The sequence below is a fragment of the Candoia aspera genome, chromosome 12 (genome assembly GCF_035149785.1).
Source record: "Candoia aspera isolate rCanAsp1 chromosome 12, rCanAsp1.hap2, whole genome shotgun sequence".
Taxonomy (NCBI): Eukaryota; Metazoa; Chordata; class Lepidosauria; order Squamata; family Boidae; genus Candoia; species Candoia aspera.
The window spans coordinates 23,218,277-23,235,043 of NC_086164.1; the positions used below are offsets into that span (position 1 = coordinate 23,218,277).

General features: G+C 47.1%; 1 protein-coding gene across 2 annotated transcripts in view; it reads right to left on the reverse strand.

The window, feature by feature from the left end:
* Window positions 1-1,452: 1,452 nt before the first annotated feature.
* Window positions 1,453-16,767, reverse strand: part of EFNB1 (ephrin B1) — a 108,671-nt gene continuing 93,356 nt past the window's right edge. For both annotated transcript variants that reach the window (XM_063313815.1, XM_063313814.1), the window contains 2 exons: window positions 15,582-15,713; window positions 1,453-6,392 (listed from right to left, as the gene is read on the reverse strand). In XM_063313815.1, coding sequence (XP_063169885.1) covers window positions 6,004-6,392; window positions 15,582-15,713 — 521 coding nt within the window. In that variant the 3' untranslated portion in view covers window positions 1,453-6,003. The remainder of the gene's footprint in view (window positions 6,393-15,581; window positions 15,714-16,767) is intronic.

The window sequence follows — 16,767 nt, forward strand, 5'->3', positions numbered from 1 at the left end:
ATACAATTTGTGGTATCCTTTGGGGCCATATGTGAGATTTAGGGATTGGAAGCATTGTTTTGCAGTGACTCCACTTCTTCCTGAGCAGGTAGCTTCAACCACTGTTGGGAGAGAAGTCAAAGCCTTGGGTCCCCCATTGTGGAGTGTGCCAGAACTTGGTCTTCTCTCTCATAGTGTTCGACATCTGAAACTGCAGGCGAGGTCATCCATTGATCTGTGGTTGGGCAACATCAATGACACCCAGCTTTACATTTCTACCTCAGGCTAGCAGGATACAGTGAAAATCCTGACCTGGTGCTTGGGGGCTACATGTGCCTGCATGAGGTAAAATAGATTTGATACCTAATCCCAGGAAGGTGAAATTACTGTTTGTAAGTAGTAAGTAGAAACTCTACTTCCATTATGTTCCACCTGTTGTTGTAGACCAAGTTGCTGTGCAATCTGGCAGTTCCCCTGGACTCGCACAACTGGACAGTGGCAGAAGTCATGACCAGGAAAGCTTTTGGTCTGCTAGTGGGGGGGTGCTAGTTATGTCCCTTCTTCCTAAGAGGCACTGGAGAGACTCGTGCCCTTATTCATCAGCTAGGGTACTGTAATTTGCTTTACGAGGGGCTGCCCTTGAGGCTGAGATGGAAACTGGGGCTGCTTACTGATGAGGGCCAGTCAGTCTGGCAGAGCAACCCTTGTTTTGTATTGCCCACAATTGGGGCTGGGCTGGGGCATTTCCATAGCAACCCCCTCACTCTGAAAAAGTTTGCCCCAACCAGTTGTATGTCAGGTGAGGATTGGCAGGAGCTATTTTACTTTAATGCTGAATAGTTTTTATGGATCTTGTTATCACCATGCCGTGTAACTCTCATGTAAGTAAGTAGCATATAAATATTGGTAATAAACATTTTGAGAACAAAAGTTAAACCATGCAATGAAAGAAAAAACACATGTTTCAGGGGCATCAGAGGAAGTGCCCAAAGTTGTTCAAGACAATTCAGTTAAAAGAAGGAATATCAGTTCCTACCAGTATCTCTTCACCATCTTTACTGACCAGAAATGAAGAAGTCCAGCTGACAGGAAAAAGCAGCACTGGGGTTTTAAAAACTTTTCTTGGGGCCGAGGGCTGTTCCCGCACTTCAGCTGCATCCTGGCAGTCATGCTCCTCGGTTCACAGAGCCAGGCTCTGAACAGCGTATTATCCCCGGCTGGTGCTTCTCCTTGGTGCTAATAAACTCACGGCAACTTTTGAAAGGGCCCTGGGCAGCCCCTGCTTTCATCAGTTAAACTCTAAGCAAGCAAAGCAGCCGCAGCCGCAGCTCCCTGTTCCGGAGATTTCAAAAGGCCTTTTCTGGAATCAGTTTTAGTCCTGCATCCCGCATGCTTCTACATTTACCGTAACATGTTCGTGGCCAGGTATCTTGTCCACGAAACCACCCAAAAATGCAAGACAACTAAATTCCATAGGAAAAAAATATTTTATTTAACAATATACCATGTTCCATCATGGCTCCAGGGAACTCATATCCCATTATTACTGAAGACAATGATGTGGCAACTGGGTGAAAGCAGTGAATCAAAGGAATCCCTAAAAAATGACAGAATCAATAGTAAAAAAAACCCACACCGTTCTAGTACATTTGGAATCACCAAGAGGAAACCTGAGCCCTTGGACTGCCCAGCAAGACTGTGAACAGCACCGCACTGACCGGGAAAGGCCCAGTGTTGCCCGCATGCTGGCATTTGCCCAAGCCCAGGGAAAAAGCGTGCCCCTCTTCCGAGATGGAGCCTTCCAGGCAACGGGGGGGGGGGGGGGCAGAATCCAATCCCTTTGGGACCAATGTACATTCCCACAGCTGGCAACACTGGCAAGTTGCAGCCCCTCAGACCAGCTGTGAACGTGGCTCTGCCTGCTGGGTTGCCCAGGCCACTCCTGGGGAAGGGAAATGGACCTGCCCTCCTCGCCTGCCCCAAAGGGTGCTCCCTCTCACTCCCCCCGAGGATGAGGGGCTTCAGCCACACGTCCTTGCAGAGACCCACGTACGCCGTCTGTGCCCCTTCCCCAACTCTGCCCCACCACAATGGCTTTCACTGCCAAGCTTCAGCCGGGGGCAGCCTGGGCAAAGGCTAGCCCCCCCACCCCACACAACCTGCCTCATGGGGATAAAATGCTGGCAGAGCCCTAAAGAGCTGCCGGGCAGCTGGGCAGTATGAACCCAGGATATCCTATGGAGGGCCAAGGCCCCAGCAGCCCCCAGAGGCAACACCAAGGGGCGTGGAAAGCCGCCCCCTCCAGCCCACAGACCTGGGGGCCTCCACCAGCCATGGGGAGGCAAACCGCACCCCCCCTTGGGCACCAGCAGAGGTCTCCAGGGTAAGAAAGGGCAGGGCTCCCCTGCCAAAGGGGCTCCAGAGCCGTAACACCCCTGGACCTGGTGGAGCTTCAGCCTCGATTCTCCTGCCTGGGTCTCAATGAGCCCCTCTGGTGAGCCCCGGAGGCCTGGGGGGGCAGGGATGGGCATTCAGGAGCAGAGCGTGCTGGTTGCATGTCCAAGACATGTCCTTTTGTGATGGATGAGCTGCATGTAGATGGACTGTAATATGACAAATGTTTTAACACCCGTTCTTGTGGTTGATTTTTCCCTTATTTTTTAATTTGTTTTCATTTTTTCTAAGAAAAGCAACCAGAAAATAATCCAGAGTTTATACAAAACCTCTTTACATTATACCTTCCAAAAAGACTGGTTATTTACATAAAATAAAACCTCAAATTTTGTTTTAAAAAATCCTTTTGATGGGAGAAAGATGAACAAAAAAGGACCATTTTAGAGATGCTAAAAACCCCAAGACCCCAAAGGCATATTTTCACCCCAAACAACCATTTTACAAATTTATGTGGCTGCCCACAGCTCAGTTACTTTGTTCATTTTATGGTGGGGAGTAGCAAGCCAACCCCCCACCCCCCAACTTGAGCTGAAGGTTTTGCCATCTTGCTTGCCCCTGGCAATTAAGGCTCCCCCTCACCCCCCACCTGCAAGTGTGTGTGTGTGTTTGTGTGTGTGTGTGTGTGTGATAGGAGAAGTCACACTGGAGAGGATTTCACACAAGGCAAATTTCCCTGCACAAAATGAATTGCATGCAAGTAACTGCACAGAACTCATCACGTGTTTCTTATTTTGTTGGTCGGCATGAGCAGGAAGGGAACATCAGCAAGGGTTTTCCATTTCTCCACACAAAGAAAAATAAACCGTATGGAATTCCTATGACATTCACATTGTAAATTAGTTTTCTTGAAAGCCTGTATTAAGAACTGCAGTTGGCATCTTATGTCTCTCCCTATTTTTTGCTGCATCCTGTGTAAAATTTAAACATTTAAGCGTTGGAGCCACTCAACCTCCCCTTTCCCCCCACATTGCCCTTGTCTTTTTCAGATGGATTGTGCTGGGGATGTGGTTCTCCTTCTGAGAATGCCCCGAACGCTATTAGGGTCCATTCTTCCAAATTTTAGAAGTGGCCATGCAGGGCCTCTGATCCCTCAGCTTCTGTAAGCACAACCGTTCTGAAGACTGCAAAATCTGAGCACCGGCACAAAACTAGCTGATTCGAGAAGCAAATCTGGGCTGCAGGAAAGACAGAGGAGGTCCACCCAACGCCTCCCCTGCCCCCCTGGATCTGCAGCTGGAGTGGGGGCTTCCCTCCTGGCCGCCAGGCCAGAGATGAGGGTTTCAGCAACCCCCACCACACAAAGGTTATCCTACTGTTGGGGCGTAAGATAATAATGGGACATGGGAGGAGTCTTGCAAAAGTGTTTACATTTTAAAAAGAATACTACTACCACTACTAAAAATACCTGTTGATTATCTGTGGAGCCCTGAGAAACCTGAATCCTTGGCTGATCTCCACTGAACACGCCTCAAAGTGCACAATTACCTAAGCCCTTACACAGACAGACAGACAGACAGACAGAGACAGACACACCCTTTTCATATCCTGCATAGAGATCCTGACGGGGAAAGACTGGAGGGGGCAAAGCAGAGTGGCTCCAGATAGACCCGTCTCTTGGGAAGAGCAACTGGTCAGCCAGTGAGGGCTCGAGAGCGCCACTGGGGGCAGGATTGCATCTCACCACCCCTTCTGCCCAGACCAGCTTATTGCAAAGGTTTGTCTCCAAATGGGAGGGCGGCTGGCAGGCAGGTTTAAGAGCACAGCATGGTGTCAACTGAGATGCTACAGCTGCTTCTGCAGCCCCAGGATGTCCTCCAGAGTGGCTGCCTGTGTGGCTGGTTTGGAAACAGACTTGAGCCATCAACCACGAAGCAGAAGTAAGGCTATGGTGGAGTTGTGGGACTGGCCACGGCGGGCAGCCCACCTTGGGGCAGATGGTGCACTGCGATTGTGTACAATGAAGGAATCTCTCATGAAAAGGAGGGGAGGGGAGGGCGAGACATGTACGTGCACTCAGCCAGAGAGAGACACACCATCCTCTCCATGCAAAGTAAGGCTTCTGGCATGACAGGGGCAACCCGGCCACGGAAAACAGCACGGAGCTCAGGGTGCTGCAGCCGAGCGGGCTGGAGGGGGGATGAGGCAAATGGCACACAGACCTCCTTCCGACCCGGAGGTGTGAGACCTCCAGGGCCAGCAGTTGCGTGACAAGGACAAGCAGGGTCATGCGCCAACCTCAGCAACCTCGACGAGAGGCTGATGCTGCCAGAAGAGCCAAGCTCCACTTCTAGTGCACAGAGAGGCTGCCTCTCTCCTGTGAAGTGGCACGGGGCAAACCAACCTGCCTCCGGAGGCCTCCGAAGCCACAGCTAGAATTAATACCACTAGTGGGAAGGGAACCAATGAAAAGCTCAAGGACATGTGGCCGGATCAAAGAGGTGCGGGGGGGAGTTCCACATCCTGCAGTTGGGCATGAAGGAGAGTGGATCCAAGCAAGGGGCAACGGGCAAGAGGTCTGCTTTGCTACCTCCTCCTGGAACTCCCAGGAGCAGGGCCAAGAGCCAAGTCCCCTTCCGCAGGATTTCTGGAAGCGATGAAGAGAAAGGCGGGAGAGGGGTCTGGCGCTCCAGGAATGCCGCCCCCTCCACCCCACTCTTCTGGGCCGCTGAGGGAGAATGGAATTTGGAACTCAGGGATCCCACCCTAACAAGGCATCAATATGCCCTCGCACATTGGCACCCCAGCGCAGGAGAGGGATTGTGCCTGTGCACATGAGCAGGACAGTGGTCCAACTCTCTCCCCATTAGTTTTCCCATTAGTTTCTGAAACTGGATTCTCTCCTAGACTGACCGCTGCAAATTTTGCAAGATTTAAAAAACATTTTTTGTTTCATAAATTAGCAAAAAGGACCAAAAACAAAGCGGTCCACTTTCCTCACAGCGGATACAGAGGATCAGCGGATGACCATCCCGAGTGAGGAGAGTGTGAGCCCCAAGATGGGGGCACGGGCAGGGGAAAGACTGCAGAAGAGCTTGTGCTGGAAAACCGCAGGAGGCAGCTCACAAGTCCAATCTTTCACAATTTTCTAAAAAGTTACAAAAAATACTTTAGAATTATAATATGTATAAAAGGTGGGGCCAGACAGCTTCCTTTCTCAGCAAGACCCAAAGCTTTGCCCCACGGGTGACTGGCATGCCCCTCCCTTTCAAATGCCAGGCTCGGTGTGGCTGCCCTCTCCCAATCCCCCCCCCCCCCAAAGTGCGTATGGTAACAAAACGAGGTGCTGGAAGATCTACCCCCCCCCTCAACCGAAGTGGTGGCCATCTTGGGGTTTCCTGGGTGGGTTCAAGGGTGAGAAAGGCACAGAGCCCAAGTGAGGGCCACAAAACGGGCTGGGGGGGCAGGAGGATGGCTTCCCTCCTGCAAAAATCCTGGGCCTAAGAGCTCCAAACTACAAGGCTAAATACTAACAGAGAGGGGAGGGCGTAGAGGGCGCCCTGCTGCCAGGCACTCAGACCCCCCTCCCTCGCACCTGCAGGGGTTTGCGGGGGGGGCTGCCAAGGCTTGTCCTCAAACCTTGTAGTAAATGTTGGCTGGGCTCTGTGGGGGCATCTCCTGGACAATGTAGACAGGGTGCCCATAGTCTCCGCTCACTTTCTCGTAATGAGGGCAGTAGTTGTTCTCCGTAGTCCGCAAGGGGATGATGATGTCGCTCGGCTCGGAGCCCGCATTGCCGCTGCACTTGGGGCTGGCCAGGGTGCTGAGAGACAGGGCTGCCGCCCGCTGCTGAGTGTGCTTCCGGTGCCGTTTCCGGATCTTGATGAGAAGGACGATGAGGAAGATGATGATGAGGATGAAAATGACACAGCCAGCCCCAATCGCAGCAAACACGGCCACCTTGGAGCTGAAGAATCCATCAGTTGGTCTTTGGGTATCCTGGCCATCTTGGTTAACAGGGTCTGGCATGTGTGGAAGGGAAACAGAAATTAAAGAAGGTTGATGATTCAGATACCTCTCTATACTTCTAAACTGCCCTCTACAAGGATGGGTAATCAAAGCATTGTGCCAAAGCCCAGCTAGTCATGCAGTCCTTGATAAAATAAACTATGTTAGAACAAGCAGAGTGTGGTCTTTTAAGATCAAAAGAAGCACCTCTGTGAGAAAGAGGATGCCGCTGTTCAGGTCCCAGCCAAAAAAGTTCTCTCTCCCTAAGGATGATACAGCATTTCTTCCTTAAGGAGGCAAAGCAAAAAGGGACCTCCTTGAGATTTTAAGGACTGGGTGTCAGTGCTGAGGATCTGAAAGGTAAATGCCAGCATCTTGAACTGGGCTTGGAAGTAAACAAGCAGCCAAAGAAATGCCCCAGAATAGTGCCCTGGGATTCCATCTGACTGAATATGAAGGAAGCAGCATTTTTAAAAGCTTTGGAATCATTTATAAGGAGAGTGCATGTACCGCCTAATTACAGTAATCCAGTCGGGATGTTACCTGACCAGGGGTCCCACAGCAAGACACCCCTATCCAGAAAGGAAAAAACAAGGGAAGGGGTCAACTAGCTTTGGAGAACACAGTTGGATCATAGACATCAAGAACTGCTGGGCGGCATATAAACTTAATAAACAACAACCACTGCTGCCACCACCATCATCAAACTATTTTGGATGAGCTGCATGCCCATTTCCCAGATATGAAAAGCAATCATCTGTCTGTCAAGATTCAGTTCAATTTATTGGACCTTATTCACACCATTACCAAAGCCAAGCAGAGGTTCAAACCTGCAGAGTCTCACCCCGCTCAGAAGATAGATAGAGAGAGAATGCTGATTTTCTCCAGATCTACTCATGAGCTCACACTACAGCTTCACATGTATGTTAAAGAACACAGAGAATAAGAAGAAATGTTATGGGGGCCCACAACATGTGCTTTATGAATTTGAGCAAGATACCATTCCCATTGCATGGAATTAATTCTTCTGGTAGGAATGCCACACTATGCTACCATCAACCCAATAAAGCTGCTAAGAGCTGAGGAAGAATCAGGAATGTGCACACTTCTTTCTCTTGCAACAGAGCTGACCAGGCTTCTTTTATGCCAGAATGCAGACTGAAATAGACCCAGATATCCAGTCTTCCAAGAGTTCTAAAACTGACATGCCAGTATTTTCTCCAAACCCCAAGACCAGCTTCACCAAAGCTGATGGCCTCCTAGATGAGCATCACCATCACTTCCAGTATTCCTAGACAGGTTGGTCAATCTCTGTGCTGCAAGGGAATTATGGAAGTACACTGCAGCCCACCTGGAAAGCACCAATTTGGATTACAAAACCCTGTGAAAGCAAATCCCTTGATCCTTCTCTCTAGAAGAGAGCCACTTACTTTTCATCAACAGATTAGTTGAGTGGCCTCCCAGGGCTGTACCTATGTACTTGCCCCAAATGTCATCTAATTTTTCTCCCGGAAGGGTCAGGAAACTGCCTCTGCCTTGGAAGAACTGCATCCACCAGAGGTTTCTCAAAAGCTTGTGACCAAGCCCTCCCAAACACCGAAATCAGATTGACTACATCCTTTGCAGCCAAAGGTGGCGGACATCTGTACAGTCGGTAAAAACAAGGCCTGGAGCTGACTGTAGTTCAGATCACAAACTTCTTCTTGCACAATTTAGGATCAGACTAAAGAGATTAGGGAAGACCCACAGATCAGCTAGATATGAGCTCACTAATATTCCTAAGGAATATGCAGTGGAGGTGAAGAATAGATTTAAGGGACTGCACTTAGTAGATAGGGTCCTGGAAGAACTATGGACAGAAGTTCGCCACATTGTTCAGGCAACAAAATACATCCCAAAGAGAGAGAAAACCAAGAAGGCAAAATGGATGTCATGAGTAAGGATGGCGAACAGGGGGCTCCCATCCAGACTGTCAAGCGCATGCGTAGCACTGAGGAATTGTTCAGCCATTCAAAGAGACACAGATCGGGACCGCCTTAACCCTTGGGGGTTATATGTCTGGGTTTTTCCCACGCTTCTTCAGTTTGTTAGGATTCCTGTTAAGTACTAGCAATAAATATTAGAGACCAGTTCATTGTCTCAGTGTGTTTCCTGGTTGTTAGGACAATGGCTGTCTGCTGAGACACTAGAAGTAGCCCAAGAAAGAAGGAAAGCAAAAGGCAACAGTGATAGGGGGAGATATGCCCAATTAAATGCAAAATTCCAGAGGTTAGCCAAAAGAGATAAGGAATTATTTTTAAACAAGCAATGCGCGGAAGTGGAAGAAGACAATAGAATAGGAAGGACAAGAGACCTCTTCCAGAAAATTAGAAACATCGGAGGTAAATTCCAGGCAAAAATGGGTATGATCCAAAACAAAGATGGCAAGAACCTAACAGAAGGAGAAGAGATCAAGAAAAGGTGGCAAGAATATACAGAAAACCTGTATAGGAAGGATAACAATATCAGGGATAGCTTTGACGGTGTGGTCAGTGAGCTAGAGCCAGACATCCTGAAGAGTGAGGTGGAGTGGGCCTTAAGAAGCATTGCTAATAACAAGGCAACAGGAGACGACGGCATCCCAGCTGAACTGTTCAAAATCTTGCAAGATGATGCTGTCAAGGTAATGTATGCTATATGCCAGCAAATTTGGAAAACACAAGAATGGCCATCAGAGTAGAAAAAATCAACTTATATTCCCATACCAAAAAAGGGGAACACTAAAGAATGTTCAAACTATCGAACAGTGGCACTCATTTCACATGCCAGTAAGGTAATGCTCAAGATCCTGCAAGGTAGACTTCAGCAGTTCATGGAGCGAGAATTGCCAGATGTACAAGCTGGGTTTAGAAAAGGCAGAGGAACTAGAGACCAAATTGCCAATATCCGATGGATAATGGAAAAAGCCAGGGAGTTTCAGAAAAACATCTATTTCTGTTTTATTGACTATTCTAAAGCCTTTGACTGTGTGGACCATAACAAATTGTGGCAAGTTCTTAGTGGTATGGGGATACCAAGTCATCTTGTCTGCCTCCTGAAGAATCTGTATAACGACCAAGTAGCAACAGTAAGAACAGACCACAGAACAACGGACTGGTTTAAGATTGGGAAAGGAGTACGGCAGGGCTGTATACTCTCACCCTACCTATTCAACTTGTACGCAGAACACATCATGTGACATGCTGAGCTTGAGGAATCCAAGGCTGTGGGTAAAATCGCTGGAAGAAACATTAACAATCTCAGATATGCAGATGATACCACTTTGATGGCTGAAAGCGAAGAGGAACTGAGGAGCCTTATGATGAAGGTGAAAGAAGAAAGTGCAAAAGCTGGCTTGCAGCTCAACCTCAAAAAAACCAAGATTATGGCAACCAGCTTGATTGATAACTGGCAAATAGAGGGAGAAAATGTAGAAGCAGTGAAAGACTTCGTATTCCTAGGTGCAAAGATTACTGCAGATGCTGACTGCAGTCAGGAAATCAGAAGACGCTTAATCCTTGGGAGAAGAGCAATGACAAATCTCAATAAAATAGTTAAGAGCAGAGACATCACACTGACGACAAAGGCCCGCATAGTTAAAGCAATGGTGTTCCCCGTAGTAACATAAGGCAGGCTGAGAGAAGGAAGATCAATGCTTTTGAACTGTGGTGTTGGAGGAAAATTCTGAGAGTGCCTTGGACTGCAAGAAGATCAAACCAGTCCATCCTCCAAGAAATAAAGCCAGACTGCTCACTTGAGGGAATGATATTAAAGGCAAAACTGAAATACTTTGGCCACATAATGAGAAGACAGGACACCCTGGAGAAGATGCTGATGCTAGGGAGAGTGGAAGGCAAAAGGAAGAGGGGCCGACCAAGGGCAAGATGGATGGATGATATTCTAGAGGTGATGGACTTGTCCCTGGGGGAGCTGGGGGTGTTGACGACCGACAGGAAGCTCTGGCGTGGGCTGGTCCATGAAGTCACGAAGAGTCGGAAGCGACTAAACGAATAAACAACAACAAGCCCTCCCAACAAGAGGGGAGGGGAGGAGAATCAGTAAGGGGACAGGAGCTCCCAGAGCCAGCTTGAAAACAAGCCCAGTTGGCAAAGGTCTGCCAATAGGTCTAGTTAAGGAGAAACTACAAACATCATTGTGCACAAAAACTGGGGCTTAATATATCTTGCCAACACTGGTTCTCCTTAAATAGATTTGCATTAAGCTTTAGTAGGAAAAAAGGAATCTAAGATAACAGGTTAACTTCAAGTAGGTACCTTTGTTCTTTCAGATTAGTCTCATTGTGACCACAGAATTCTGGAGCTGGAAGGGGCATTTAGGCTATTTCCCATCCCCTAATCCACCCAGGAACCCACATGAAAGCATCCTCAACAACTAGTTTTTTCCAACATTCAATTAGAATCTGCAGTTCTGTCAACTGAAACCATTATTCTGAAACCTGGATGACAGTCTTTTGGGATATTTGAAGAGTGCTAAGTATTCTCTAAGTATTCTCTTCCCCAAAGGCAGAAATGTCCAGCTTCAAAGAATTCAGCTCCCTGGTCTTCCTCCCCACTGGGAAGGGGGAAAATGTCAGCAGAAGCCAGGGATTTCCTAGGAGGGCCAGGCTTGTTGAGTTTGCCTCCCGCAAAGATGCACTTCAAGCATTCCATTGTTGCTCCTTCCTGCCCCTTCAAAAGATCTGTGGTTCAGGAATGGATTTTTGAGTAACAATTTGAACATGGAGTGTACCTTTTCCCTATCACTTCCGCTGCTTTTGAACAGATTCTCCTTCACCTGCTGTTATGGGGCTCATCCCACCAAGTCTCCAAATCTTTAAATTACAGAAGCCTTCCTGTTTTAAGAGGTCAAGTTATTTCTTGTCCATTCCCCACATTTTAAGCACTGTTGAATAAATTTTAAAAAATGGACTTTATATAACAATGTCCTTTTTGATTTTTCACTGAGTAGTTTAATAGACTTCATTAGAGAAACACTCCCACGTTTGTTTGTTTACTTACTTACTTACTTACTTACTGGTGCCTTCAAGTCAGTTCTGACTCCTGGTGACTGCGTGGACCAGTCCAGGCAGTCTCCTTGACCACGCTTTTGGAAGTGGCCTGCCCTTGCCTCCTTCCTAGGTCTGAGGGAGTCAAGTCGCCCCTCCTATCCAACTTGCTATATTTCAGCATATCACATTTTTATCAGTCCTTGAGAGGGGCAACCCATCATCCAAATAACTCAGGCCATGGCTGCAGAAACCTCAACTCTCCCATCAGCACCATTTTCATAGCCATTCATTCTCTTGTAGCTATTCTTTTTTCCTCTCCATATACTGTAAGAATCAGTGGGAGCCACCACCTGATCCCCCAAGAACTTCTATTTCTTTCCTGGTGTTTAAAACTCCGTGGCAAGACAGCTGCAGCTTTTCATTGCAGTATAATTGGTCCCCGCATGTATCAGCAGGCAGGGATAATGGTTGGTGGACATGGAGAATTTTGGAAGCTGCATGGTCACATCCCTGCTCTTTCCTCCCAATCCACTGGGTGTGGTAAGTACCTACTTACTTTGTTTCCTCCTAAGAGTGAGTCACCAACTACCACAACTCTTCTCTTGTCTCCTGGCAGGGTTCAGCTGCACCCCACCTTCCCTTTAGGGATCCACCATCCTGCCTTTTTGCTGTCCCCCTTTTTCTTCTTCAAAAAGCTCAGAGTCTGTTTACTGTGTGTGGACCCGAAAACCTGATAAAACTTCATTCTCCCTCATCACCTGCCTTTCAAACTGACCCATTTCTCTAATATCTTTTGGGAAGATAACAAAGATAGAGCTCTTCAAGGCAGCATCGGGCGGCTAACTTTGCCATTATTATTATTGTTTTACTGTTAGGGCTGTTGCTTTGTTAATATTCAATCATTTACTGTAACTGTGTTTGGATTTTATTAATTATTTTAATTAGATTATCTACAGCAATTTACTGGTGATGCTTTCACTACTTGTAGTAAACCACCATCTTTGGTTGTTGTTTATTCGTTTAGTCGCTTCCGACTCTTCGTGACTTCATGGACCAGCCCACGCCAGAGCTTCCTGTCGGTCGTCAACACCCCCAGCTCCCCCAGGGACGAGTCCGTCACCTCTAGAATATCATCCATCCATCTTGCCCTTGGTCGGCCCCTCTTCCTTTTGCCCTCCACTCTCCCTAGCATCAGCATCTTCTCCAGGGTGTCCTGTCTTCTCATTATGTGGCCAAAGTATTTCAGTTTTGCCTTTAATATCATTCCCTCAAGTGAGCAGTCTGGCTTTATTTCCTGGAGGCCATCTTTGGTAGTCAGTGGTATAAAAATGAATGAATGAAAGGAAGAACTATTACCACCCCCCAAAAAGTGAGAGATGGGGGATAGGGGGGAGGACACCCCAGAGAAGGTTTGCCACTGCCCCCTGCTGCCAGACCGCTTGAGGGGGAACTTGTACATGGCCCCTCTGCTGGATTTATCAGGTGAACAGACTTGGAATAAGTGGTCTCCATAGGTACCCCATTCCCAAGCCCACCAGGCTTCAGCAGGGATCAACCACACACCACTATCTGCAAACGAAGTGTATTTGCACTCATCTGCCCCAACTACATGTCTCTGCTGTCAGCATAATGATTCATTATACACATATCCATAAATACATTAAATAAGCAAGGGGACTTCACACACCTTTATCCTGCTCCCTGCTCAGGGTTAAATCAGTTGCTAAGCATTCCATTTACTTACATCACATACCACATTCAGTAATCAGCCTTCAACTCCATATTCACACAACACATTCTGTAATGTCAGCCCATTCGCCACTCCAGCCCCATGGTTCTACACTGTACGGCTACCATTCACTTCTTCTAAAACAACTCACATACCCGCCCACCCCCAAATCTGCACATTCTGTACATCTCCTGCCAACACAGTGTCACACCGAACTTCCCAAATTTGTCATTATCTCCTTCCCTGTCACTGCCTTTACCCTTTCAATCAGAATTTTGCCAAATACTTTTCTAGGCATACTTAAAAACATGCAACCCCCTGAAGTTTTACTCACTCTTGCTAACTTTCCCTTTGTAGAAGGGAACAGTAATTACTCCTATCATCAGGCCCAGATGCCGCCCTAACACACACTAAACAACTCAAACTGCTGTTCCATAAACATACCACATCCATTTTTAACCCTTCTTTATGTACACCTTCTACATCCAAAGCCTTGCAGCTTTCCATACTTTCATAGCATTTATTACTTTTTTCTTAGACACTATCATTTCCAGAATTCATTTCAAATTCACTATTTGATGAATCTTATAATTCCTACACAAATCTCTGAAATACTCCATGCAACAGTTGCTCACTTCTGTTTCTTTCCAAATGATTTCATCACCTTTATTCTCAATTCCATTTATTCTGAAGGATTCTTGTTTAGCTCTCTTCAAACACCTCCAAAACTTTTTTAAAAAATTCCCATTAAAAAAACACCACTCCTTTACACGCCTACACTTTCTCACACTGGTATTTTTCCATCAGAATGCTATTGCATCATCCAGTTCACATAGGAACTATCTGCTGTTTAGGGAACTATAACCTGCTGTGTCTTCCTTGAAGTTGCCACTATGGATCCTCCTCCACGTGCTACGGAAGCTGAAATCTTCTGAGGAAAACTTTCTATCTTTTTGGCCTGGTCTTGAGTGGGTCTTACATATTCCATCTTTCATATAAGTCCACTAACACAAAGCTGATGAAGCAGACTGTAACAATTTACTGCTATAAAATACCAACTACGGGACATTACTTAATGCAATCATCATGATAACAAGCTCAATCAAAGGTTTCAGTCCAGGCATGCTCATGCTGTTCTATGCAAGCCAAGATCTCTAATCTACTGACTACCCTGGAAGCTAACAGTGTTGCTTACAGCTCATCAACCAGGAGCTGCTTGTGGGGTTGGTAGCACACTCGACTACATGTACAAAAAACATAAAGAGTAGTATTAAAACATGTTTTCATTGAATATTCCTTTTTTTTTTAAAAAAAAGGTCATACATATTCCCCATTAAAAATCACAAAAATTACAGAAACAGGGAGTTGGAAGGGGCGTTTGTGGTCATCTACTCCAACCCTGCTCAGAGCATCTTGAACAGATGACCATTCAGCTTCCTTTTGAAGGAACAACGGAGAACTGACCATTTCCTGTGGCAACCAGTTCCACTGGGTTACAGCTCATACAGAGTCAGGAAGCCCCTCCTGAGATACAGCCTGAACCTCCTACTTTGCATTTGCACCCGATTCTGGTCCTACCCCCTGGGGCAACTGAGAATAAGCCTGCTCCCTCTTCTGTGTGACAACCGTTCAGGTATCTGAAGGCTGCTGTCATATATTCCTTCAGTCACCTCTTCTACAGGCTAAACATACCCAGATCTTTTAACCATTCCTCACAGAGTTTGGTTCTTGGCAGCCACAGCAATTATAAAATACCAACAGCAAATTAAAGTTAAAATTAAGTTAAATTAAAATCACACCTCCCACCCCAACGACATCACAATTCACCCTAAAGCCAGGGAATAACTCAGCTTACCCAGAGTAAGGAAGCTTGCAGAAAATGCCAGTAAAAGTTAGCTGATCTGAATTGCCAGCAGCAGCTGGAGGCCAAGTAGAACACAAACATTCCCATTCATTACAAACAACCCCAATGTAATGGTTGCCTATCCCAAACACTCAGACTCACAAGAGGTTACTTAAATGAAATCTGATTTATTAGGGAAATTATGGCAGATACAGAGAAAGCCGAGAATGACTAAAAGTGCACCAAATGCAAACTAAAAACCCTCGGCTCCAAACGTAATCCCTCCCCCCTACCAGCCATAGCAACCACCCCCCTCCCAGGTGCTGGTAACCGTTTTCCACACATCCTGGGAAAGCAACCTTGAACACATGAGATAACCCAAACACATTCCAATCCTGCGGCCAACAGGTAACAACTCCCTGACGAGGAATCTTCCCCTCTCCCGAGAGCAAACACGTATCAGGCAAATGACATGCGAACCGTTACGATGTACCAAGCACATTGAAATGGTGAACATGACACCCAATACATAAAAAACGCACCACCCTTAAATGCCGATGCATCCAAAAGGCCAAGTTCTTGGTGGTCTCTGTGAAAATCATTACCTGGCCTCCCTGGGTCCTCCACAACAGGCGGGAATCTGTTAAGGGGGCTCTGCGTAGAAATTTTCACCGTATTGTCCGAATCCTTGCCGGGCCGGCTTGTTGTCAGCTGCTCTGGCATCACCGCATTGGGATCTAAGAACAAAGAGGTAAGGGTTGGGGTGAAAAACTAAGGCCTGTAGCAGGGTGAGGATGCTGGAGGGCTCAGGTGGGGCACCGGTCTGCCATTATCATCTCAGCAACAGCCGAGAAAAGTGCCTTCCTTCCGTCCGTCCCAGATCACCCCTTCCACGCTACACACAGTCCCGTCTTGCAGGACCAATCTCAGCACTGTGTTCACTGGCCCAAAGCTGCATTTAGACAAAAGAAACAGCTTCAGTCTAAAGTGAGGGCCAAGAAAAAGTTGAAAGTTCTGCTCTCTGTTCAACTATGAAACTGCTCACGGATATTTCCAATTCTGTAACTAAATTGAAAAACATGCAACTCATAAAAACATAAAGTCACCCACAGCATCATTTCAATGGCTCTTCTGAAGTCTGGGCTTTCCAGGAAAAAAAGAAAGGGGGAGATATTGGCAGGTTACAGGAAGCTCCTGAGATTGCAGGAGAACTTGCCCTTGGCCACCAGAGCAGGCTGTTTTCCTCCCCTTTTCCTGTCAAGAACCCAACAAACTGCTGCATTCGAAGTTAGAATTAAGCTTTCATAACGGTTGTTTAATCAGTCCTCAGCTTACTTCCATTTGTTTGGTGACTGTTCAAAGTTACGGCAGCGCTGAAAAAATGGACTTATGACCAGTCCTTGAAGTTTTGGCTGTCACAGAACCCCTGCAGTCACATGATCATGATCCAGGCGCTTGGGTGCCCAGTCTGCGATTACGATGCTGCAGTGAGCCGCAGTCATGTGATCATTATGTGTGACCTTCCCTGCTGGCTTCCTACAAGCAAAGTCAATGGTGAAGTTGGCAGGAAAGGTCGCAAATCACTCCAATAAATTGCTCCCGCCGCTTTTTCTCCCAAGGAGCCCCACTACGGAGTACAAGATTGTACAGGATCTCATATAGGGATCTTAGAGATCTCATATCCCATAGCAGCCTCCTTGCCCACTCGTCTGCCCTCTGTAGCACGCACCCGCACACAGCAGCCCCCCGGCCTCCTCGCCTGCATGCAACTTCCGCCAGGCCTCTCCAGGC